Source organism: Triturus cristatus, chromosome 1_1 (genome assembly GCF_964204655.1).
Source record: "Triturus cristatus chromosome 1_1, aTriCri1.1, whole genome shotgun sequence".
NCBI classification, from domain to species: domain Eukaryota; kingdom Metazoa; phylum Chordata; class Amphibia; order Caudata; family Salamandridae; genus Triturus; species Triturus cristatus.
In genome coordinates this window covers 634,385,250-634,411,223 of record NC_140579.1, presented here as the reverse complement: position 1 = coordinate 634,411,223, position 25,974 = coordinate 634,385,250, and the positions used below count along the sequence as shown (strand labels likewise).

The following is a 25,974-nucleotide window of genomic DNA, read 5'->3' as shown; positions in this document are numbered from 1 at the left end:
GGAGAGGAACGCCACGGCTCCCGAGGAGCGAGGAACGGGCCTCTCGCAGGAAGAGATCCAAGAAAGAGAAAAAAACAGATTACATGAGTTGGAAATGGCACGACTCAAAATGGACGGTGAACTAAAATTAGCCGAGCAAAAACTGAACCTAGAACATCTGCGGCTCCGAGAAGAACGGGAAGAAAAACAGAGGCAGAGAGAGCTCGAAGAAAAAAGACTAACATTCGAACACGAGCGCAAACTGGCAGAAATAGAACTACGGAAGCAGAACAAAGAACCGGAGGTGCCCGAGCGACCGCGCACCCCGGGAGTGACAGAAAAGAAAGTCCACATCCCCAAGGATGTTGTCCGAGAGTATGTCCGAGAGGACGACATACAACAGTGGTTCAAGGCCTACGAGATCGCCATGACCTCCCACCGGATCGATCGGAGTGACTGGGGAGCCGGCCTATGGGGGAGGTTCGTCAACGAAGGCCGCGATGCCCTACTGCAGCTCCCAGACCATCAGATGTCATCCTATGACCACATGAAGGCTGCCCTCCTCACCCGATATGGGCTCACACCCGAAATGTACCGCCAGAGGTTTCGGGACTGCACCCGGATCCCGGGTACAACAGGGGTGGAATATGTCAACTATTTCAGCCGAGCCTTCGAGGGTTGGATCAAGGGAAGCCACGTAACGACCTACGAGCAACTTTTTAACCTCATGGTGTGGGAGCACCTGTCTAACAACTGCTTAGTCGAGCTCAGGCAGCACCTCCTCGACAGTAAATTGACTGACCCACGGCAACTCGCCGCCGAAGCTGACCGGTGGGAAAGCACCCGAGTGGGCCGGAGAGGGCCACACGAGCAAAAGCGGAACAACCAAGGTCAGCACCGTCCCCGAGGAGGAGGAGGAGGCCAGGGGCGAGGGAGAGACACCGTCCCGGCCACTCCCGCTGCCAGCACCCCGCCCCCGGCCGGCCGGGGCAACCCCCCGATGCGCCCGGGGTTCCGAGCCAACGTCACGTGTCACCGATGCCAGCGAGTCGGCCACTACGCCAATGACCCGAACTGCCCGCAGAACCAAACACCAAAACCCCGCCAGGTAGCTGCCGCCGCCCTGGGGGGAGAACAAATCTCCGAGGAACAAGAAGAATATGAGCAGGCACAACAAGAGTGGGAACCGGCCGCCATGGTTCTAGCGTGCCTAGGGGGAAAATACATGGTCCCGCGGGCTCCCCTACCCGCCAACACCAGAAAATATAGCCAGTGGGTGAACATTAGTGGGCGCCGGGCCGAAGCCCTACGTGACACAGGGGCCAGTGTGACGGCCGTCCGCTGTCACCTGGTAAAACCAGAGCAGATCCTGCCGAGCATTCTCTGCCCCGTCCGCTCAGCCGACAATTCCGAGAGTCTATGTCGGATGGCCTGCGTCCCCTTCGAATGGGGAGGGGTCTCCGGCATGTTGAAGGTGACGGTCCGGGATGATGCCCCCGTGGACTGTCTCCTGGGGAATGATCTTGAGAGTTCCCCGTGGGCCGCCGTCGAAAGAAGAGAGCACCTGGGGATGCTGGGCCTCCCGGACTGGGCGTGCGTAACCACCCGGTCCATGGCCGCCCGTGCCATCCCCCGACCAGAAGAACCAGATTGGCCTGCACCTCCTCCCCCGATCGCTCCAGTAGAGGACACCGACTATACCGACCCCCCAGAGCCAACCCCCGAAGGGGTGGCCCAGCCCCAGGACCTTCCCGGCCTGGCTCAGTGGCGTCAAGAAGGGGGGCCCACCCAGGAACAGTTCCGCCAGGAGCAGAAGACCTGTCCCTCCCTCGAGGGACTCCGCCAGCAAGCCATCGCCCAGAGCGCAGGGGACTCCACCGGAGCCCATTGGGTCTATTGGGATAACGACCTGTTATACAGTGAACAGAGAATCGCGGAGTTAGGGGCCAGTCGAGTGCTGGTGGTGCCCCTCCGTTTCAGAGACTTCCTGCTAAATTTGGCCCACGATGTCCCTCTGGCGGGACACCTGGGCCAGGACAAAACCTACAGTCGCCTGGTGACCCACTTTTTCTGGCCGAGGATGCGAAACGACGTCCTCAACCACTGCCGGTCCTGCCCCACGTGCCAGGCCAGCGGGAAGAGCGGCCGCAAGCTCAAAGCACCTCTGCAACCCTTCCCAGTTGTCACCACCCCGTTCGAGAGGGTGGGAATAGCATTGTGGGGCCCCTGGACCCCCGCACAGCACAAGGACATCGGTTCATCCTGGTACTGGTGGACCACGCCACCCGCTACCCCGAGGCTGTGCCCCTGCGAACTGTAACAGCTCCGGTGGTCGGCCGGGCCTTAATGGGGATCTTCTCCCGGGTGGGCTTCCCCCGAGAAGTCGTCAGCGACCGAGGCACAAACTTTATCTCGAAATACATGAAGTCCCTCTGGCAACAGTGCGGGGTCACCTACCGATTCACGACCCCCTATCATCCTCAAGGAAACGGACTAGTTGAGCGATTCAACCGCACGCTCAAGGGAATGATTGGGGGATTGGAAGAGCCCCTCCGTCGCCAGTGGGATGTACTACTTCCGTGCCTCCTCTTCGCCTATCGAGAAGTTCCCCAGAAGTCCCTCGGTTTTAGCCCCTTCGAACTATTGTACGGGCACCCTGTGCGAGGGCCCCTCAGCCTAGTCAAAGAAGGTTGGGAGATGGCCCCCCTAAAGACCCCTCCAGACGTCTTCAAGTACCTCCTGGCACTACGCAATCAGACCCGGCGATTCAGGGAAATGGCAAAAGCGAATCTTGAGGCCAGTCAGGAGGACATGAAAAAATGGTACAATCAAAATGCCTCCTCCGTCGAATTCGAACCTGGTCAACAAGTGTGGGTGATGTCCCCCACCGAACCATGTGCCTTGCAGGACAAGTGGACGGGGCCCTTCAAAGTGGTCGAACGCAAGAGCCCCGTCACCTATCTCATCGATATGGAGTCTCCCCGGAACCCCCTCCGGGTCCTCCACACCAACAGACTCAAACCCCACTTTGTGCGCTCGGAACTCAGCCTCCTGATGGCTACAGACAGTGGGGCGGAAGAAGACTCCGAGCCTCTCCCTGATCTCCTGAAGACTCAGGAGAAAGACGGTTCCGTGGACGGGGTCCGGCTCTCCGATGCCCTCACCCCAGAGCAACGCCAAGGCTGCCGGGACCTCCTGCTGCAGTTTGCTACTCTGTTTTCCCTCACCCCAGGGGTCACCCCCTGGTGCTTGCACGACGTGGACACGGGGGACAGTCCCCCTATCAGACACCGGGCATACCGCGTACCAGATCGGGTGCGGGCCTGCATCCAAGAGGAAGTGTTCAAGATGCTCACGCTCGGGGTCATCGAGCCCTCGGACAGCCCCTGGGCCAGCCCGGTCGTGCTGGTCCCCAAAGCCGCTGCCCCCGGCACCACTCCTGAACTCCGATTCTGCGTCGACTATCGGGGCTTGAATGCTGTCACCAGGACCGACGCTCATCCCATCCCCCGAGCGGATGAATTGATCGACCGCATGGGGGCTGCCCGCTACCTCAGCATCTTCGACCTGACAGCGGGCTACTGGCAGATCGGTCTCACACCCCGAGCCCAAGAACGGTCCGCCTTTTCTACCCCCGATGGCCACTACCACTTCAAGGTCATGCCCTTCGGCATGAAGAATGCCCCAGCTACTTTTCAGCGACTAGTGAACCAGGTCTTGGCGGGGCTCGAAGAGTTCAGCGCCGCCTACCTGGACGATATCGCTGTGTACAGCCACCACTGGTCCGACCACCTCCACCACCTCCGAGAGGTCCTGCAAGCCCTCCAGCGGGCCGGCCTCACAATCAAGGCCGGCAAGTGCCAGATTGGTCAGGGGTCCGTGACCTACCTCGGACACCAGGTGGGAAGCGGTCTGGTGGCACCTCTGCAACTCAAAATCGCTGCCATCCAGTCCTGGCAACCCCCAGTCACGCAGACCGAGGTCCGAGCCTTCTTGGGACTCACCGGCTACTACCGGCGGTTCGTGAGGGACTATGGCAGCATTGTGGGGCCCCTCACGGGTCTCACGTCCAAAAACCAACCGAAGAAGATTAACTGGACCCCCGACTGTCAAGCGGCCTTCGAGAAGCTGAAAGCCGCCCTGTGCTCCAGGCCCCCGATTACAGTCGGGAATTCATTGTGCATACGGACGCCTCCGACCACGGCATCGGGGCGGTTCTCTCCCAGCTGAACCCCGAGGGTCTTGACCAGCCGGTGGCCTTCATCAGCAGACGCCTCCTGGCCCGAGAACAGCGCTGGAGCACAATCGAGAGGGAGGCCTTCGCAGTGGTGTGGGCCCTCAAAAAGCTCCGGCCCTATCTCTTCGGTACCCACTTCCGGGTGCAAACCGATCATCGACCCCTGCAGTGGCTAATGCAGATGCGGGGGGAAAACCCAAAACTATTGCGCTGGTCCATCTCCCTGCAGGGGATGGACTTCACTGTGGAACATCGACCGGGCCAAGACCACGCCAACGCAGATGGCCTGTCACGCTTTTTCCGCCTCGACGAGGAGAGTCCCCAAGAGGATGGGTGACTCTCCCCGCCTTCAGCTGGGGGGGACGCATGTTGGACAGGCCACATGAAGGGCTCGCTCCCTCCCCGCATGACACGGCCCAAGCCCCGGACTCCTAGGTGTTACTCACAAGAGCAACCCGCACCCCGTCTCCCGACGGAACTCCTGCCCCCGGACATCCATGTATCATGGGGCCGAACCCCTACCGGCTCCCCCGGCCGGATCAGCCGCCATCTTGGACACTGCGCCACGAGGCCGCGTGGCCTCAGCTCGACCCTAACCCTGGGCCTGGCCCGGCCCGACAGCCCGGCACCACCATCCACCCAGGAGGTGAACGGACCACTTGGCAGGTCAATGGGAGAAAGAAGTGTCGATGGCTCTCCCCCGCCAGGTGCCGATCGCCTCCAGCTCCCCCGGGCGCTGGCTCCACCCCCTGCTGGGTGTCTGGACTCCCTCATCCCGGACCCCCCGACCTCCAAGTGCGAGGGTCCGGACATCAAAGGGCGCCAGACCTATAACTAGGGCAGCTCCAGAGCAGGAAGGCAGTTGTATCCTGGAGTCGAGAGACACCGAGAAGAACTCAGCCTTGACGGACTACTGGCGCTGCCGTAGCCCTGCCTTGTGAATTATCGTCCTGCCTGCTGGCGCTGCCGCGGCCCTCTGCATCATCCATCCTCGTCGGGACCTGCTGGCGCTGCCGCGGACCGTTGTAACGACCACCTTCATCGGGACCTGCTGGCGCTGCCGCGGACCGTTGTAACGACCACCTTCATCGGGACCTGCTGGCGCTGCCGCGGACCGTGTAACGACCACCTTCATCGGGACCTGCTGGCGGTGCCGCGGACCGTGTAACAACCACCTTCACCGGGACCTGCTGGCGCTGCCGCGGACCGTGTAACGACCACCTTCACCGGGACCTGCTGGCACTGCCGCGGCCCGTCCAAGCTAGAACACCGAGCTCGAGGATTGTGAGCTACCCACCATACCATCTCAGCTACCAGATTGGTAACCAGACTGTCCCGCTACCCCCTTTTCCCAAACCCAGAGACTAGAATCGAGGGGACCCCTGAGTCCAGACCTCCTTGTACCATTGCATCGTACCTCAAGAAATCGCCTATAAAGAACGTTAAATCCTATCCTTGTGTGGTGTGTATCTGTGGGGGGGAAGTTACTCATCTGTACGATCGCTGGAGACGGCTCTCCCCGGAGACCTCTCCCCTTGTCCTCGGCCGACCCTCCCGGTCCGTCTAACACCAATATCAGTTACAACAACCTATTCAGTAATTCTAAGATCCACATAAACATCCACTCATTCACCAACAGTCCTATACAGTCCCTCATACATGTACTCACTCATCATATGTACTCATACACCTATACATCCTGTTACACAACGCCACTCATCCATAGAGTTACTCACACACACAGTCACTCATGCTAATAAAGAATCAAACATCCATTTACTTGCATATACAGTTATACACACACCACCACACTTACTTCTACAGAAACTTACACATACTTAGTCTTTTAAACAATCACTTATAGAAACACATACTTATTCATACAGGAACTCTTTCAATCTCTCACTCTCACATATACTCACTTATATACACCAATAGTCACATATACTAGTTTAAAACATATGTAGTTGCTCATAAAGACACTATTGAGACGGTCATTCACTCACTAACACACCCATGCACACACTCATCCACCCATACAGTCCTGCACACATGCTGTCTTCAACACATACAAACAGTGAGTCACTCATTCATGCACCTATGCACTACGTAATACCCCCCACCGAACTATACAGACACTCAGACACTCATACTGATACTCAAAAAACCAACTAATAACCTATATAGACACTCATGTAGCTACTCACCAACCCATGCAGCCACTTATACACAAAGTGAGAGACTGATACAGATATTTACATATTTAAACATTACTCACTAAGCCATGTATTCACTAAGATACACTTAATCAGTCAGTTATTCAATCATTTTTTCAAAAACAAATCATCCATTTAGACACTTATATACCCATTTATTCTTCCATCGACCTTGAGATATACATATATAAAACGTATGTAATTTTCAGAAAAACACGCATTCACTGGATGATGTCATTTTAGATGTCATCAGTGATGTCATTTGAGATGTCATCAGTGATGTCATGAGTGATGTCACTGACCATGTCATGAGTGATGTAATATGTGACGTCATCAGCGGTGCATTGCGGGCGCGCGAGTTATAGTTAGCTGAACTAACTATAACGGGGGAATTTCAATGGTTTTGTACGAGTGAAAAGTCCAGCTAACTATAACGCCTTTGAAACCTATGGTTTTTTCAGTGGATATATATATATATATATATAAATATATATGTCAGAAAAAGAGTTGCCCCTCGGCGGGACAGCACTCGCAGACAGGGAAACGCCCATCGGCAAAAGCAGCAACCACGAACATCCTCCTCAAGCGTTCCCTCCGTCCAACGCGTTTCGGGCGTGCGCCCTTCCTCATGGACAGTCTTAAAAGAAACAAGGCAAGCAGTCAGCACCAGTACAACCCCTCATTTATTTCCTTTAACAGGTGTCACTCAAGTGAGTATTGATGTTGCATTATGGGACTGGTGGTTAGTGTAAACCCATGTGGGTCGCCGCCTTGAATCCATTAACAAAGTTTTCATCGAGGAAAGAATTGTCTTTGTAGAGTTGCTCTTGCTAGATGAAAAGCCCCTTCTGCTCCGCATAACAGCTGCATAGATCCGCAGCAGCGGACCCATTCGGGTCTCGTGGTGGTGCCGTCCCGTGGCCGGGCCGGCCACATAAATGTCAGAAAAAGAGTTGCCCCTCGGCGGGACAGCACTCGCAAACAGGGAAACGCCCATCGGCAAAAGCAGCAACCACGAACATCCTCCTCAAGCGTTCCCTCCGTCCAACGAGTTTCGGGCGTGCGCCCTTCCTCATGTATGGATATAAGAATCAGAAAATAAGAAGGAAAGGAAAGAATCAGTAAAGAATCAAGAGACAGTAGCAGAGACACCTCACCTACTGCTTCATCATTTCACCCCACTTCGCTCAAGGGGAGTCCATTGCTTGAACCGGGTGAAAGCTCAGAGGTGACACCAGCCCCCACTCTTCCGTGACAACACGTCTGCTCCACGGCATGAACTTCCACCAAACAGAACCCAGACACCTCCTTTAGTACAAGTGGAGACGTAAGACGAAGCTCCTGGTGAGCCTCGTCCCTTTTTCCCATCAGAGTCCGTACCACTCCGCACCAAGGCCACAGCTTCAGCTGGCCAGGCGTCTGTTATGGCTTCAGAGCAGAGCGAGCACATTCCTCTGACAAGATCCAGTTCTTTCTGGTCAGTAAAGTGCGAAAAACAAGTGAAAAGGAAAACATGCCCTTCTCACCTAGTGAAGCTCAGAAAATGGCGACAGCTCAGAAAATTGAGTCACTCAAGCATAAGCCTCTATTCATGCAAAAGAGAAAAATTAGTATGCAAGATGACATAAGATCAGGTCAAAGCCAATATCAAGCACTGCCGTTAAGCAAGATAAAGTCAGAATCTGAAAGAGAAATAATCAAGGCTTACTTCGTAGCTTATTCTTACTAGGCAGGCCTACACATCACTATATTATGTTATAATATGCTAAATAAGACTGAGATGGTGATGGGTGACGGTCATTATCAGGCTATTTATCCACATAAATGGCACATTCATTACATTCCACCTATGACCATCGTCCAACACCATCAAACATACAAAAACTTTAAACAGTATGCAAACCATCTCTGGAATAAAAAGAAACATAACGTATAGACTGAGCATAGGTAATCCGAGGACGGATCATTCCAAAAAGATTAGGCACACATTGAATGCAACAACATAATGCAACTAAAAAACAAATAACTAAGAGTGCACCACCCAAGATAGAACGTAGCATACCAAAATCTGGTAGCCACCCAAAAAACCAGTCCCACCACCCTTTATTCTTGGCAAAACTATTCTACTGAAAGACAGCAAGATTATAGAACAGAAGAGAAGCAGGCATATGCAAGACCATCCTACATTAAGGCTAGGCTAACATAACACACTAAAATCAGTTGAAATGGTGGTGGTTGAGGGTCACCATAGGGTGTCGGACCACAAAAGTGGCTCATTCACTACATTGCACCCCATGATCATCACCATTCACATATGTCAAAAACAAAATCTCTTAACTAAAGGCACAACTATGAATGAAGTACTGCATCTCTTAACTGCAAAATTGAATTATTGCAAAGCGAATAGAAACTGAAAATCATAACTGAAAAACAAAACTATCATTGAAGCACTGCATGTCTCAATTGAAAGCAAAACCATTTAAAACTACATTTCTAAATTGAAAGACACAACTACTAAAAAGCACATGTTGAAACAGCAACTCGTGTTGAAGTGGCTACACAAAAATATATAATTCCAAACAAATCATGACTAAAAAGCAACTATGATCGAAATACATTGCAAAACTGAAAAACTCATCAAAAGTATATGATAATCACTTTAGAGCAAATAAAGACTGCATTCCCTAAATACATGTAAAAGCAATACCTCAGGTGCATCTAGAAATAGCTCATAGATATTTGGATACATGTTAAATGAATACAATTTATCAAGCTCTTGAATGCCCCTAATATCTCCAATGGTTAAACTGGAACCTCTACTGTTAAAGTAGCCAAACTCATTTATTGTAGCAACAGCAACAGGTTTTTTTTCTCTTCAATCTCTAGGTCAGAAAATATCTACTCTAATTGCAGCAAAGTGTCTCTATTGGTCTCCATCCCTAAAAACAAAAACAGTCCTTCTGCGTGAAAAAACACACAGCCTTCTCCCATCGCATCTGAACTTCACGTTGATAAAACAGTTCACAGTTCTGGCAAAGCACATCCTGTAGTTCCCTCTTCTTCACTTTTACACAAGCAGTTCCCCCGTGTGAAAGACACATAGCCCTCATGCATGTAAAGCTAACCTCACGTAAAGGAAACCGTTCCAATCGCAGCAAACTCTGCTGATCCCTCCTCGCTTGGACAGAAGCAGTCCATCTGTGTAGGACACAACTCTCCTGCATCTATCTTCATCTGTATCTTCTCAACAAAGGAGGACCCCATCCTGTCCGGTCAGCCACAGGACATCATCTTCCATCGTCTGGTCTGGTGATCACTCCAGGCTTGGGGGAGAAGGAGGGGAGAGGGGGGGGGGGGACCCACTCATACGGGGACTGGGCACCACGCACACCAAGGCGCCGCAGTACAATAATCTGAAATAAGAAACAAGCATCACTTTTCTTGCAAATACTTTTTTTTTCAAAAGCACACATTTCTTGCATTTCTGAAAGTACAATATTTTCATTTCTGTCTACATAGATCTCCTCTAGATCTAGGGAATTTGACTAAGAATTCTACCCACACTTTAACCTCTGAATTCTTGATAAAATCTCTCTTTTTCTCTACACAGCCAAAAGGGCTGGCACAGTCTCCTTCACTCACTGCACCCCTCACAGGCGCTGCCCCGCCTTCACAAAATCACTGCGGACACTAACTGGCCCCTTGCCAAAAATAACAAGCAGAACCTTCTCTGCTCCCTGCACTAGCCCCTCCTTTACAAAGCTTCTGCAGACGCTGTGGAATGCCATCTTATCGCACCAAGGTCATGGCAAGCCAGCAACAAACTCTCTCCTGTCTGCCCTGTTCCTCTCAACCCCTCCCTATTCTTTTGCAGAGGGGAGGAGGGAAAACTGCTCCTATTTGCAAGCCTCCCGAACATCTATCTCTATGCCACCCACTCCCAGAACAACTCTTTACATGTCTGAGAGGAAAAACCGCTTTAACGTCTCCTGACCTCCAGCAAGACTTCGCATTCTTTAATCTGAAAATGCTCCACCATTCTGTCTAACTAATTCAAGCAAATTCTTAACTGTCATTAGTCTACCACCTCATGAAAAAAAAACGAAACTGCTCTTGACATTCAGGGGCTATTGGTATCAAAAAGAAAAAAGCATTGGCAATATCAAAAGTCACATACCAAGTCCCATGCTACTTCTGTAACAATATCTGGGACAGCATCAGTCCTACACAAAATCATTTCAAGCATTTGTGATTAGGGTCACCACCTCTGCATCTGTCAAGCCCTGTATGATCTCACTGATCCCTTCGCGCCCATCTGGCATTCTATACTGTTTCAAATGAATTTCCTTTGTAATATGGGGCACCTTCACTGGGGAATCTTGTGCTTCAAACTCCACCTCTGGACCTTCTATTAAATCCTGTGCAAACTGTTTTTCTGTCTGTACATGCCACTTAATAACCATTACTTCCTCCCATCGGCAAATCAAATTTTCTCTAACTCTGTTCTGTCCAGTATCTTTTGGTGCGCAAAAGCACAGAATCATCTGCATTTGTCCAGCATCTGAATTTAAAAGTGACCTCTTCTTTCCCTGCACTTTCCTGTAACTAAAAAGGGCAAATTGCTCTTGAATTAACTCACAAAATACATTTTCATATTTCTGAATTGACCATATATCAGAATTATTGTACACAATCTGCTGTTTACATTCAAAATCATATTGTTGCATTTCTCTTTTGAAGCAAAATGTATCATTCACTGTCATGTCTAATTTAAATCCGCAACCGGTGATCGTTAAGTCTAAAACACTGGTCTGTTTATCTCCCTGCACATTCCTTTCTGGCTGAAAAACCTCTTCGGAAGAATTAATGAAAATTATCTGTGCAACTTGTAGCCTGACTGGATTCTCTGTTACATTTTTCACATCTAAATCATACACGTGTTTAATTCTGTCTTCAAAGATATATTTTCAAACTGGACATCAACTAACTGTTTCTTCAGCTCACTACGTTCTTTTTGCAAATGCTCAAATGGTTGATGCATATCAAACAACAACACATTCAGAATAACACCCCTGTCTCTGTCTAAAATATCATTGATCTCCTGCTGAACAAATTTTTTCTCTAATGTCTCACATTCATGTTACAGCTGAACACATTTTATATGCATTTCTTAATAAACACTTGAAAGGGATCCAGCCCTTTCTGCCTAACGTAGCAAGCTATTTATAAGCACTTTGTAGTATCTTGGTTATTATGCTTTACATGTCATCCACTGCTCCACTAGTGGAACACTCTAGAGATGATGTAACATAGAATGTTGGTGTATGAATTACACAGTTGGAGAAGGGCTGAGCGCCTTACTGGCTGCTCCTTGTGGGGCTGAATCCTACAGTATTACTCATCTTGTAACCAACCTGAATAAATCCTCTTGAAACATCACAATCCGCCTGGACTTGATTACTACATTTTATTGGCGACGATTTGAACCAAAGAACCTGCGTCTGCTACCTTTGAGGACATCTTGAGTTCCTACTCTCAACCTCAAGCTACTTCTGAATCTACAGCTGCACTTACTCTTCTACTGGCACACATCAGCCCCACCAGTGACCTCCCACCGGTCGCCCTCAACGCAAAGGTGCCAGTTCCAGTTTCTACGCAGCTCAAGTCTCTGCCTGCTGTTCCCACAGCATCTCTAAGGTCTGTTCTTACTGTTCCTACAGTCTATTTCAACTGCATCTCCTTGTTAAATGTCATCAAAGCTGCCTGTGTCTCCTCCATTACGCTTTTGTGCTGAGCCTTCAGTGAGGGTAAGCCTGCCAACGCCTGTGTCTGACAACGCCTACATCTTGTGCTGTAAGCCTGCCATCATCAATGTCTACACACTGTCTGGTGAAGAAGTTTGTTTTCTCATGTGTGTGCCAGTCAAGGTGTCTCTGAACTCTTATGCACACTGTCTTTGTGTCTGCTCAGATGCCTGCACACCATCATATGATTCTGCCAAATTTCACATGGAGAGTCCTGCCACTAAATTGGTACTGCCAAAGACTTTACTTGCTGCCTTCCTTTGCTTGTTCTGACTGCTGTTAAGTACCCAGGTTAGTGTTTTCTAGTCTTGCTGCTTGCTCTCATTGACTTTTCCACCCTGAATACTACTGTGTTGCAGAAACATGTTCTAGTGAGGTTAGGGAGACATGTTTTTGGGCCTGGTCCTGCTTCCAGTTATGGTTATGACGGTTTACGTTTTTTTTTTATTGCTGCGCCATAGAGAAAATAACCAACATCTTCTGTCAGCCAGCGCGAGCCTTACCTCTTCAAAAGTTGCTCCTCGCGCATATTTCTATTTGCTCCCTCGAGTCCTTTATGACTGTGCCTGCTGTTCCCACCTATCTCTTCCTGCACAGAGGTGCTGTGAGCCACCCGGCCGGACGTCAGAGAATGGGCCGCCATCTTGTTGTTGGCGGCAGCCAATGCTGTTTCTCTTAACCCTGGCCACCAACCACGTTTTTTTTTGTTTGAGTGAAGTGTTTTACAATAAAATTCAACGTGCCTCCATCTTCTGTTCGAATCCAGCGCCTACACCTCAGACCCTGTTTTTTTTTCTCTTTGATCTTCGTGCTGATGGAATCTCTGTTGGTTATCTTCATGCTTCAGGACAACGGTACAATGGATTCTTTTGCTCTGCAGGTACTGTTTCTTTAACCCTCATGTGTCCGCCTCTTCAGTACATCGTTCAAGTAACCTTGTCACTCGACACCGGCCTTTATTTTCAATACGCCTCTCCTGTTTCAACTTTTGGGCAACGTTTTTTTCTTTTCCAGTCACTGGACATTTTACAACAGACTGTGCCTTTAAGTCTTGCGGTAAGTTATCTTCACGTTTCATCTCCATCTTCGATGGGAATTATGCCTGCTTCAATGACTTTGTTCTGCTGCCAAGTACTCTGTTTCTGTTGGCATTGTGTATGTTGCAGAGTACCATCATGCACGTCTTCAAGAACTGTAGCCTGTCTATCATTGCGGTGACAGGCACACCTTTGATCTTGGTTAAACAACAAGCATTTTTTTGTTTACTGTTTTACCAAGTAGTTGTGGTTTAATTCATTTAAGAAATGTGTGGGTTTTTTTGACGTCATGTTTCCGATGGCAACATATTTCTTCTGGTTTTTCTCTTATTACATAGTTTATTGACACAGTGCATTTTGTTTTTACCTCATGGGATGGGGTTTTTTTGTTTGGTGCACAATTTCTTTAGTGTGGTACAGTGCACAATTGTTTTACCTTCACACAGTGCACAATCTTTACCTCAACACAAGGTGTTTTGCAGGAGTTTTAGTCCCGTCATTACAGTGCACAGGGGTTTTTAGTCCTGTCATTACAGTGCACATTGTTCTTACCTCTTCACGAGGTAGTTGTTTCTTTTGTTTCAGTGCACACCTATCTAGGTTCACACATTCCGTGGTTTCTATCGCGCATCAACAATGCACTTCTCTTGACTTCTCTGAGGTATGTTTGTTGGGTCTCCCAATCATCTTGCGCATAACATTGTACCTCCAGTCGAGGTGCGTCCTTACACGGACATGACATTACACATGTCATTACATGACTTATACCTTCACTGCAGTGCACGTTCCTACCTTACTTAAGGTGTCTAGTGTGGGTTTTTTGTTTTATTCTACAGTGCACATTATTTAGATCTTCTCTCGAGGTCATTCCTGCACACGCTTATTCTTACCCTTACTGGGTGCATAGTTTGGGTTCTTCTTGTCCTATTTCTATGGTGCAGGGTTTCAGTACAATGGGTGTTATGTTTATCCTCTACGTATTGCTTCTTGTTTTAGTAGACTGTTTCACCCAGTGCTGTTAACATTTTATTATCTTAATATGTTTTATTACAGGGAAGCATGAGTAATCCTTTGTATTTCTCTTCTTCTCTGTCATCTTGTTTCTTCCTGATGTGGATTGCTCTCTTGCATACTTACCTGGCCAGTTGGTGTACAGAGAGTACTTATTGATGGTTTCTTTTTCTTTTCTTTATTTCTTTCTCTCATTTATAGAAAGGAGGATGGGAAACAGGTTATGTTTATCTGTTTCTTTAAGATTTTTGGTTGCTTTCTTTCTCTCTACCTCTGCTTTGTTTCTATCTAGAAATCTTCTCTCTATTTTGTTCTTCTAGCTTCTACATCTAATTCTTTATTTCTATTTTCTGTTTTCCTTCTGGAAGAAAGGAGGATATGTAGTATCTTGGTTATTATGCTTTACATGTCATCCAGTGTGGAACACTCTAGAGATGATGTAACATAGAATGTTGGTGTATGAATTACACAGTTGGAGAAGGGCTGAGCGCCTTGCTGGCTGCTCCTGGTGGGGCTGAATACTACAGTATTACTCATCTTGTAACCAACCTGAATAAATCCTCTTGAAACATCACAATCAGCCTGGACTTGATTACTACACACTTTTTACAAAACACACCTAAACACACAAACACCAATTCTAACTCAGCACAATTAGCTCACTTCACGAGCCAGCACACTATATGGGCTTCCCCCATTCAAATAAATCAATTGGTATCTGAGAATCCGGTTTCAATTTCTAGAAAACAACACATTTCTTTCCCTTAATTCCACATCTTCGATCCTGTTCGTGAGTCATGACGCCAAAATGTAATGAAAGGTTTCAGATCTCCCCTGGACCAAGGTATGTACAGTCACTTTCCCAGGGCGAGAATATCGGTTCTAAACTTATGGAATATAACATATACACAGCACTTCCTAAGGTGGGCAAACTTTCAACACTCCCCCAAAGGCAAGGCAAGAAAACTATCACATGAGTCTTCTCTAGACCAAGGTAACACACACAACACTTCTCTAGAGCGAGATATACTTTGCACATCACTTGCCAGGAGGACACACTCATCACCTCCTATGACAAGGAAAAGACAAATTCAAACATATGGAATATATAAATTTATTAAACACAATACTTCAATCACGGGCAGGCCAAGTATATATATTGATCAAGGCAGACTCGCACATATCAAATAACCAATTGAAATACACAATCAAAGCATATATATATATATATATATATATATATATCAGAAAATAAGAGGGAAAGGAAAGAATCAGTAAAGAATCAAGAGACAGTTAGTAGCAGAGATACCTCACCTACTGCTTCATCATTTCACCCCACTTCGCCCAAGGGGAGTCCATTGCTTGAACCGGGTGAAAGCTCAGAGGTGACACCAGCCCCCACTCTTCCGTGACAACATGTCTGCTCCACGGCATGAACTTCCACCAAACAGAACCCAGACACCTCCTTTAGTACAAGTGGAGACGTAAGACGAAGCTCCTGGTGAGCCTCGCCCCCTTTTCCCATCAGAGTCCGTACCACTCCGCACCAAGGCCACAGCTTCAGCTGGCCAGGCGTCTGTTATGGCTTCAGAGCAGAGCGAGCACATTCCTCTGACAAGATCCAGTTCTTTCTGGTCAGTAAAGTGCGAAAAACAAGTGAAAAGGAAAACATGGCCTTCTCACCTAGTGAAGCTCAGAAAATGGCGACAGCTCAGAAAATTGAGTCACTCAAGCATAAGCCTCTATTCATGAAAAAGAGCAAAATTAGTATGCAAGATGACATAAGATCAGGTCAAAGCCAATATCAAGCACTGCCGTTAAGCAAGATAAAGTCAGAATCTGAAAGAGAAATAATCAAGCCTTACTTCGTAGCTTATTCTTACTAGGCAGGCCTACACATCACTATATTATGTTATAATATGCTAAATAAGACTGAGATGGTGATGGGCGACGGTCATTATCAGGCTATTTATCCACATAAATGGCACATTCATTACATCGAATTAGATAGGCTAAGCCATCTATCAATAACAGAAGGGTGTGTTGAGCAACACTGATCAAGACTGTTGAGTTCAAATAAAAATAAAATGTTTTTTTTACTTAAAACAATAATTTTAGATTTCAGTCTCTGAAGCACTCTTCACCTTGTCATCCAGTAGCTCGCAGGAACAGTTTCTCTAACGAAAGCGAGTGCATGTAAATATTTTCAGCATATATGCTATAGATTTGATGTAGAAACAACAGACTAATATATTTAAACCTTCATTTTCAAGCTCCCTGGCCATCTATTCACCAATATGCCAGTGGTAGCGAAAGGGACCTCACACTTCCTTGGACCTTAATGACATAACAGGAAATTACATCATATGGCCTTTGAACCTGAATCTTCCAAGGAAGGGATGTCACATTACCTTAGTTCTGATGACTTTACAATAAGTGGCTTCGCTGAAGTTCCATAATAACTGCATGACTATTATAAAAACATAACACAGACAAATGTCTATTTTAAATACCATCTATATCATGGTGCTGACTTGAACTTTTAAAGTGATTGGGTGTAGTACATGCCCTGAATTGTAGCTGGAAAGCGAAGTGAGTGAGTCAGCTCTCTTCTAATGTGATTACGGGGGGGAGAGGGGTTCTCCCCTATAAACATTCTGAAAAATATGGGGGTCAAATAGCATTTTAAACTATAAGTTTCATATACATTTGCTAAAAAGGCATAGGTTCTGTAAGGGCAGTTATTACATTTTAAAGTCCTTTCAAGGTGTGACAAGGCAGCGAAACCTGATGCTTCCCAGGAACTGACTCCATTGTTTTTAAAGTATGCTATGGGTGCTCTCCTATGTAAACAATTGCCTCCATTAGAGTTGGGAAAGCATTTTGTCATGAGTGCATTCTATATGCCATGGGTGCTCCCTTATGACACAAATTAAATACAACATGCCAGAATTTTGCCATTAATGCCATCCTGTCCATATACCATTGGTGATCCTTAGGTCATAATTATCTCTAGTATGACAGGGCAAGCATTGTGTCATGGTTACTCTCTCTCATATGCCACATTTGTCCTTCCTTATGGCAAGAATTATCTCTAGTGTGTTAGCACCAGCATTGTGCCATGGGCGCTTCCTATGCTTATTTCCTCAAGTGTGCCAGAGCCAGCATTTCCCATGGGTTTTCCATAGTATACATTTCTTCAAGTATGCCAGTACTATTTTGTTGCCATGTGTGCCCATTATGCTATAAATTACCCCTAGTGTGCTAAATTGCAAATGCCAGTATTTTGTCACAGTTGTCTGTCATGCTAAGAATTACTTACATTATACCGGCACAAGTGTCTTGTGTAGGTGTCTCTAGATCCAAGAATTAAATTTAGTTTGTCGGAGACAATGGAAAACTTGCAAGCATTGCACCACATTTCCACCTATACTCCCATTCACTCACTCACACTTGCTCTCCTTCATTCTCACTCACTTGCACTCACTCATTCATTCTCACTCACTCTCATGAACTCCATTTCATGATTTCAGTTCATTACATAAATTTTACACGTTTGCAAATACCAACTTGTATTAAAAAACAATTGGTAGGAAGACATATAATATGCCAATACATATGCAAATAAATATGTGCAACAATGAAAAAGGATATTATTTTAAACCAACACATTAAAAATAGTAATCAGTATGATGTATTTTTTCAATATACATTGAATATATATATAATAAGATAAAAACAATCACTGCATTTCTCTTGCTTCTTTCTGTGCCTTTGTTCCTCTTTCTTCACATGTCCCACCTTTTTAGCCATAGTTGGAAATTAGCATTTAAAAAACCTTTTAAATTCACTGAAAAAACTATAGATTTCAAGGACGTTATAGTTAGAAATTAGCATTTTAAAAAATCTATGCAATTCACTGAAAAAAACATAGGTTTCAGGGACATTATAGTTAGAAATTAGCATTTAAAAAAACCTTTGAAATTCACTGAAAAAACCATAGGTTTCAGGCACGTTCTAGTTAGAAATTAGCGTTTAAAAAAACCTTAGAAATTCACTGAAAAAAAACATAGGTTTCAGGGACGTTATAGTTAGTTGGACATTTCACTCGTACCAAACCAGAGAAATTCGGCTGTTATAGATAGTTAGAGCGAACTATTACTCGCGCGCCCGCAAAGCACTGCTGATAACGTCCCATATTACATCACTCATGACATGGTCAGTGACATCACTGATAACATCACTGATGACATCTCAAATGACATCACTGATGACATCATCCATGTGATAATCTGATGCACCTCCTCACACCCTAATATGACCTTTGATACACCCACTCTAAAATACAGACCACCATTTTTGAAATCATAGGCACACCAATACCAGTTACTACATATGCACTCACTGATTCTTAGGTCTACACACACACACATCCACTCATTCACCCATACAGTAACTCATAAATGCAGTCACTCATCAATACAGCACTATCATATGCACTGGTACACCTATACATACACTGACAAACCGCCACTCATCCATAGACTTACTCACACACCTCCTCAGTCATGCAAAGAATCAATCACACCAATTTAGTCACCTATAGAGTTCTACACAGACCACCTCACTTATTTATACAAATACTAACACATACTTACTCTCTTATACAATCACTCATCCATGCAGCCACTCATCCATGCAGCCACTCTCACAATCACTCACTCTCACGTATAGTTATTTATATACCTCAACACTCATATATACTGCCTTTCACATATGTAGTTACTCACACATATCCCACTGGGACATCTATTCACTCACCAACACAGCCATACACACACTCACCCACCCATACAACCCTTCACAGATGCACTCTTGAACCCATACACCCAGTGAATCACCCACTCTCACATCTAGGCACTGAGTCAACCACCCCCACCACTCACAGACACTCAGGCACCCATACAGATACTCAGACAACCAATCAATAACCCATATAGACAGTCATGTAGCTACTCACCAACCCATGCAGCCGCTTATACACCAACTGACAGACTGATACAGATATTTACACAGTTTACTCACTAACCCATGCATTCAGTAAGATACGCTTAATCAGTCACTTATACAATCAGTCACTCACCTACTAAATCATCCATTCAGACACTTAAACACCCACTCATTCTTCAATACACCTTGACATATATATATAAATATATATATCTTTCCTGAGCACTGGGTTGCTTCCGAGTAGCCATGCGCTATATAAGAGCCTTTTCAATTCAATTCAATAAAACATATTTAAACTTTAAAGAAACACACATTTACTGGATGATGTCATCAGTGATGTCATCAGTGATGTCATTTGAGATTTCATCAGTGATTTCATCAGTGATGTCACCGACCATGTCATGCATGATATAATATGTGACATCATCAGCAGTGCATTGCGGGGGCGCGAGTTATAGTTAGCTCTACTAACTATAACGGCCGAATTTCTCTGGTTTTGTACGAGTGAAATGTCTAACTAGAACGTCCCTGAAACCTGTGGTTTTTTCAGTGAATATATACATATACATATATATATGTGTGTGTGTGTGTGTGTGTAAATCTGTATGTGTGTATTACACACACACAAAGACGGGCAGTCCTCGTATAATGTTGCAGTTCCAATGCTATCATATTTCGAGGTGCGTGCTTCTTGGTAGAAAAAGCTTCAGCTGGAAATTTTGTTCAAATGTATTTATGGGTACTAAGGAGTTTGGTAGCGTATGTTTGAAGTTTATTTATTGCAAAAACCTTTTACAGCTTTTTCTCATGTGCAACCACATTTAGCTGGTCAGAGACAACTACACATCAGTGTTCCTTGATTCATTTTCATTACTGCTTTGTTTTTGAGTTGCACGTGTTCGTGATGAAATATGCATTCTATATTTTGTGTAATAACTGAGCACGCTTGAATTTGAGATTTACTTTGCTTCAGACAAAGCCTTTAAACCTATATATAACGTTCATTATTTCAGGACATACAACAGCGTAACTAGACTTCTTCACAACCTATTTGGCAACAGCCCTCATGAGCAAAACCATGTTTGCAAGTTAATACACAACTAGCTCTGAGCCACATGTGATGAAAACATTTTGGATCGCAGATCACTTTGGGTAGTGGGAACTGGGGAGGGTGGCTGCAGTTTTGCAGATGGAGCAAATGGGTTAAACTCGAGGCGGCTTCTCCAACGAGTAGCTGGTGAGCTACTGCTGGCGCTCTAGCTACCTGTAAATAGCTCTTCTGTATGCATTCCAGACTACTAAAAACCTTTTTCTTGGTTACATTAATGTATGTATGCCAAAACTGGGTATGCAAGACCACAACGTGTATTTTCAGAACGTATGAGCTGATGTTCGTAGAAAAATGGATGAATTTCCAAAATACATTTTGAACCTTATTTTTTTTTGTAGTGAATTATTTCAGGAGACATTACTATTATCATTACTTGTGCCAGGGGCATTGAAACTCCAGCTGTTTTGTATTACCCATGTATAGGAATTCCAATAGACAGACTTTTTTTCGTTACTGGTGGCAACCCTGTCTGATGCACTGAGGTAATTACTGCTAGTAACATATGGTGGCCACTAATGTAATCTTGTCTGATGTGGCCACTATTACAGCGCTAACAATATTAGTAGCTGGCAGTGACTTTCATTGAACACAAGTAAATCTTATTCCACAAAAGGTTGGATACACCTGAACTAGAGCTTCCTGTCTAGTACCCAGCAACTTACCAGATCCGTGCTTGTAGGGGTTGCCTCTTCCTAGGAGTGGCTTTAATCGCTGTCCTCTTTTAGTGTGCAGTCTGAGTCGATTTGTGAATGTGGTACCCTGGTTTGAGGAAGAGGTGGAGGCCACAGTTTCAGCATGATTTCTGGAACTTTTCTTTAGTTTCTACGGGGAAGAATGTCGACATGTGCAAAGCCAAGTGCTTTCCACCTAGCCAATCACCTCTGATCCCTAGCTGGTCACCTCTGATCCCTAGCTGGTCACCTCTGATCCCTAGCTGGTCACCTCTGATCCTCGCTGTGCACTCATTCGAACCCTCTGCCCACTTTTGCTCTATGTCTGCTCTGGGTCTGGGTTTTCGATCCTGAACCTCAGTAATTTTAAAGTGCACAGTGGGTTTGTATAGATGGTCGCCAGCACTGGTGGGTCTGGACAGTTAAGAAAGTGTTTGTCAGGGGCTGTGCGGTATACAGCGGTAACAAAGTGGCCTTTCTAAGATGTCAGGCAAAGGACAGTGAGAACAGACTCCGGTTGAAAGGTGTAACTTGAGGCTGTCTTCTGTTCCAGAACCTTCAGCTCCAGCTCCAGGCCCCCAGCGGCAGCGTGGTCCCAGCCTCCAACAAGGGAGTCATCACTCAGCTGATACGGATACTGAACCCCCAGAAGGTAAGGAGGCAAAGTCCCCAAGAGGAGTGTGTGTGAGAACCAGCTTTGGGGACAGCGATGGAATAACCATGATCAAAGAGAACAATGAAAGTGGTAACCAGGCTCTGAGAGAGTGTGAAGATGATGAGGATGCACTGCGGGATCAGTATATAATCATCAAAAAGGCACCAAGAGAATAGAAAATGTAATATTCTGGCACAAAGAGAGCGGTGATTGTGAGGATATGCCACTGAGAGAGCAGTGAATGTAATAGCCAGACACTGAGATAGCAATGAATGTGATAACCAGGCATCGAGAGAGCAATGAATGTAATAACCAGGCACCGAGAGAGCAATGAATGAAATAACCAGGCATCGAGAGAGCAATGAATGTATTAACCAGGCACCGCGAGAGCAATGAATGTAATAACCAGGCACAGAGAGAGCAATGAATACAATAACCAGGCACAGAGAGAACAATGAATGTAATAACCAGGCACTGAAAGCGCAATGAATGAAATAACCAGGCAGCGACAGGGCAATGAATGTATTAACCAGGCAGAGAGAGAGCAGTGAATGAGATACTCGGAGAAGAGAGAGTGGTAGATATACTCCTGCACTAAGAGGATAGTGAATGTGATTATTATGTGCCAAGTCTAGCGTATGTGATAATCAACCACCAAGAGTGAGTAAGATAATGGACACAAGAAAACGAGAAAGTATAGTAATCTGTCTCTGAAAGTGCGTTAAATATGACAAATGGACACTAAGAGTTTAAAGTGCACCGTGTGGGATGATAAGCCCAGGAGAAAGAATGAAAACTGTACAACGAAAACTCAGGTAGTGTTCTAGGCACACATTGAGAATTCAGTGTGATAGTCATGCACTAGAAGATCAGCGAGTGTACACTTCGGGCATCATGATAGTGAAATCAGACACATGCAGCACCATGAATGTGATTATAAGGCACAGGAAGAACAGTGATTGGCACTGATTGTACTGTGTAGCCTGGGAGAACTGCGTGTGTGATAAAAGATCTGTTAGAGCAGTAAATCTGGTACGAAGGACCAGGAGGAAGCGTGTGTGAGAAAGCGGCTCTGTATATACTGTTCCCTAATAGGTACAGGGTGTACAGAGTCCACAGTCCCCCAGAGGCTGATAGAGGTCAAAGTTAGGTATGACCTTACTCTCAAAAGTGGTAGCTTGGTCGAGCAGTAAGGCAGTACCAGAGGACAGTGTAAAGCATTTATTGTACACACTCAGTCAGCAAATGGTTTCACACACTCAATAACTGAACTCTAGGCCAATGGTTTATATATATAAAATATATGCTTGTTTTATTTTTAGAACCACAAAGGGGGTAAAAATATACTTTCTCAGAATGAGAGGTTGAATATAAATACTTTTGTCTTAAGCAATAAATTTGTGTAAACAGTCACAGTTGGTTGCAATAAACAATCCTATTTCCTAAACATAACAATGCATTGAGCTCAATGGTAAATTCAGGTTATTTGTAATAAATTACTTTTCAGATTACTTTTGGAATTCCAGGTCTGGCTCCTAGAACCAGCCTGGGGTCAGTATTCAGAATCAAGTGATGAAAGTCGACTTAATTACTGTAATGATTTTTAAATAATATTTAGCTATTTCAACAGTTAGCACTTAGAAAATATTTCAAAGAAAACATTCAATGGATCTCTATGGCAAGAAATTCAAATTGCAGGTAGAGTACTTTATCGTTACTTTAGTAATCCAGGACTGGGTACCTAGACCCAGGACTGGGGTCCTTATCAAAAGCAGGTAAGTAATTTCGTTTGCAGAAATGGTACGATTTTAAAAGAATATTTCAAATTTGAAAAAATAGACACTTAGAAGAAATTTCACAGAAAAGCAGACAATGGTTTCCTATGGGAGAAAAATGAGTTAGAGGTAAGTATAGTTGTGAACACTTTTCAGGGTCAGGGCTGGGCACCAAGATCCAGCACTGGGAGCTCACCTAGGAGCAGGTGAGTAAATTCGTTTTTGTCACTTGGCTGATTTTTGGTGAATTTTTGCAGTTTTGAAAAGTTCACACTTAGAAGATTTTTGAAGAAAAAGCCAGTCAATGTTACCCTATGAGGAAAATGAAGTTAGCGGTTTAAGGGTAAGTACTCGACTGGCAGAGTTGAAATTCCGGGCATGGACTCAGGGGTCCCCCAGTGTTAGGTAGGTACAGTTGGTTCACCCTCAGCGGTTTCAGGACGGCCGGGTGCAGAGAGAGTTAGGCCCAATGTTATCCTTTGAGGGATAGGGGGGGCCTTGGTTGGTGGCTGCTGTCTGGCAAGCCACGCGGCTGTGGGAGCTGGGCTCCTGGTCACTTACTCAGGGCAAGTGGGGAAGTAGGTTAGTGTAGAGAGGGCACTGCCAGGGCCACTCGGGCGGCTGGGTGCAGGGTGCTTTTGAGCCTTCGGGCGCTCAATGGAAATCAATGGGAATGTTCCGGTTTGGAAAAAGGCTGCAGGCTCGGGGACGAGGATGTTTCAGGTGCCACCACCACTTCGAGAGGTAAGTTGGGTAGTTGTAGGTTAGGTGGGTACCCCGGGATTGGGCACAGGGGGCCTCAGGGCGCCGGGTGCAGGGGTGCCTTTTGACGTCGGGAATCTTACCCTCTGGTTGATCGCGGTTGGGGTGGCACTTGGTTCTGAGGCTGCAGGCTTCCTCCGGGATGTCGAGGGGGGTCCTTGGGTGCCGGACTCGGGGTCACAGTCGCCGTGGGGTCGTCCTCAGGGTCTTTGTCCACTCCGGCACTGGCCAGGCTTGGCTGGTGCAGAGTGTGTTGGGTCCGCGGTTCCGGGCTGCTGCCAGGGGTTAAAAATAGGTTTCTTGAGTAGAGCCTCTACTCATGGGAGTCCCAGGGGCTTAGAGCCAAAAGGTAGCCAGGTCCTCCGGGGTTGGTGAGGTTGCTGGCCACGAGAGATGCCGCGCTGGTGCAGGTTCGAGAGTCGACAGGCCGGTAGGGCTGGGGCCTAAGCAGTTGGTGTCTTCTTCTCTTTTTAGCAGCTGCAGGGCAGGTCTTTGTTCTTCTTGCTCTTCTTGTAATTTTCTATCTGGAATCTGAGGAAGGAAGGTTCAGGGGGCCCCTAAATACTAGATTTAGGGGCGTTACAGGTAGGTGAAGGCCAGGGACCAATGGGTCCTTGTCCTGGGGTGGGTACACCCCCTATCCTGCCTCTCTCCTGTGGGAGGGGGGCAGTAGCCTAATCCTGATAGGGTAGGGCCTCCCATCTTCAAGATGGCCAGAGCCCGGAGATGTGCTTCACCTCGCCTCCCCCACCTGAGGGGTGGGGTGGGCAGGCTGGCACATCCCCTGTCCTTGTATGGGGTTTCCGGCCAAGCTTCCCGCCAGAGTGGGGGGTTGCAGTGGCCTGGGGAAACTCCAAATGGCGGCCTGCCTTTGAAGCTTCCCTTTGCTCATCCTGGGGGAGGAGATTTCTCACCTCACCCAGGATGTGCATTGTTGCAGGCCCGGGAGAGCAGGGGCTCTCCCACCCAGGGGTCCAGCAACGTGTCTGCTGTGTGGCAGCCTGGGCAGCCTCAGAGCAGACGTGGATTGTAAGTTAGCTGTAAGGGGGCATCTCTAAGATGCCCTCTGGGGTGCTTAGTACATTAAATCCTACACTGGCATCAGTGTGGGTTCAATGTGCTGAGAAGTTTGATACCAAACTTCCCAGGCTTCAGTGTTGCCAATATGGTGCTGTGGAGCTCGTGTTTGACAAGCTCTCAGCACCATGTACTCTTAAATGACAGCACTGCACTTACAGTGCCCAGGAATGGACCCGGGTACTGTAGGGGCACAGGGCTCCTGCGCCCACACCATAGGCGTAATGCACCCAGCTAGAGGGGTGGCTGACATATGCCTTGGCAGTGTAGGTGATGGGCATGGTACACAGTGATGTGTGCCATGTCGACTCTTTGTTTTGTCCTGCACCCAGACACTCAGCCTGCAAGGGCAGTGTGTGTGTAAGGGTACAGGGCCTCTGAGGGTGGCACAATAAGTGCTGCAGCCCTTAGAGGCCTTCCCTGGCCACAAGGCCCTGGGTACCTAGGGTACCATTTACTAGGGGCTGACATGTGGCTAGGGTTTGCCAATTTGGAGTTTGTGTGGTTTAAGGAAGGAACATAGGCCCTGGGCACCTGATTGGCAGGAACCCAGGGTACACTCAATCAAAGTACATTCAGCAATTTAGCAAAAAGTGGGGGCATACCATGCAAGAAAGATGGCACTTTCT

General features: G+C 46.7%; 1 protein-coding gene across 2 annotated transcripts in view; it reads left to right on the top strand.

The window, feature by feature from the left end:
• LOC146870743 (AP-1 complex subunit gamma-1-like) overlaps positions 1-25,974 on the top strand; it is a 294,245-nt gene that overhangs the window by 258,874 nt on the left and 9,397 nt on the right. For both annotated transcript variants that reach the window (XM_085646315.1, XM_085646317.1), the window contains exon 21: positions 21,630-21,728. In XM_085646315.1, the coding sequence (XP_085502441.1) occupies positions 21,630-21,728 (99 nt within the window). The remainder of the gene's footprint in view (positions 1-21,629; positions 21,729-25,974) is intronic.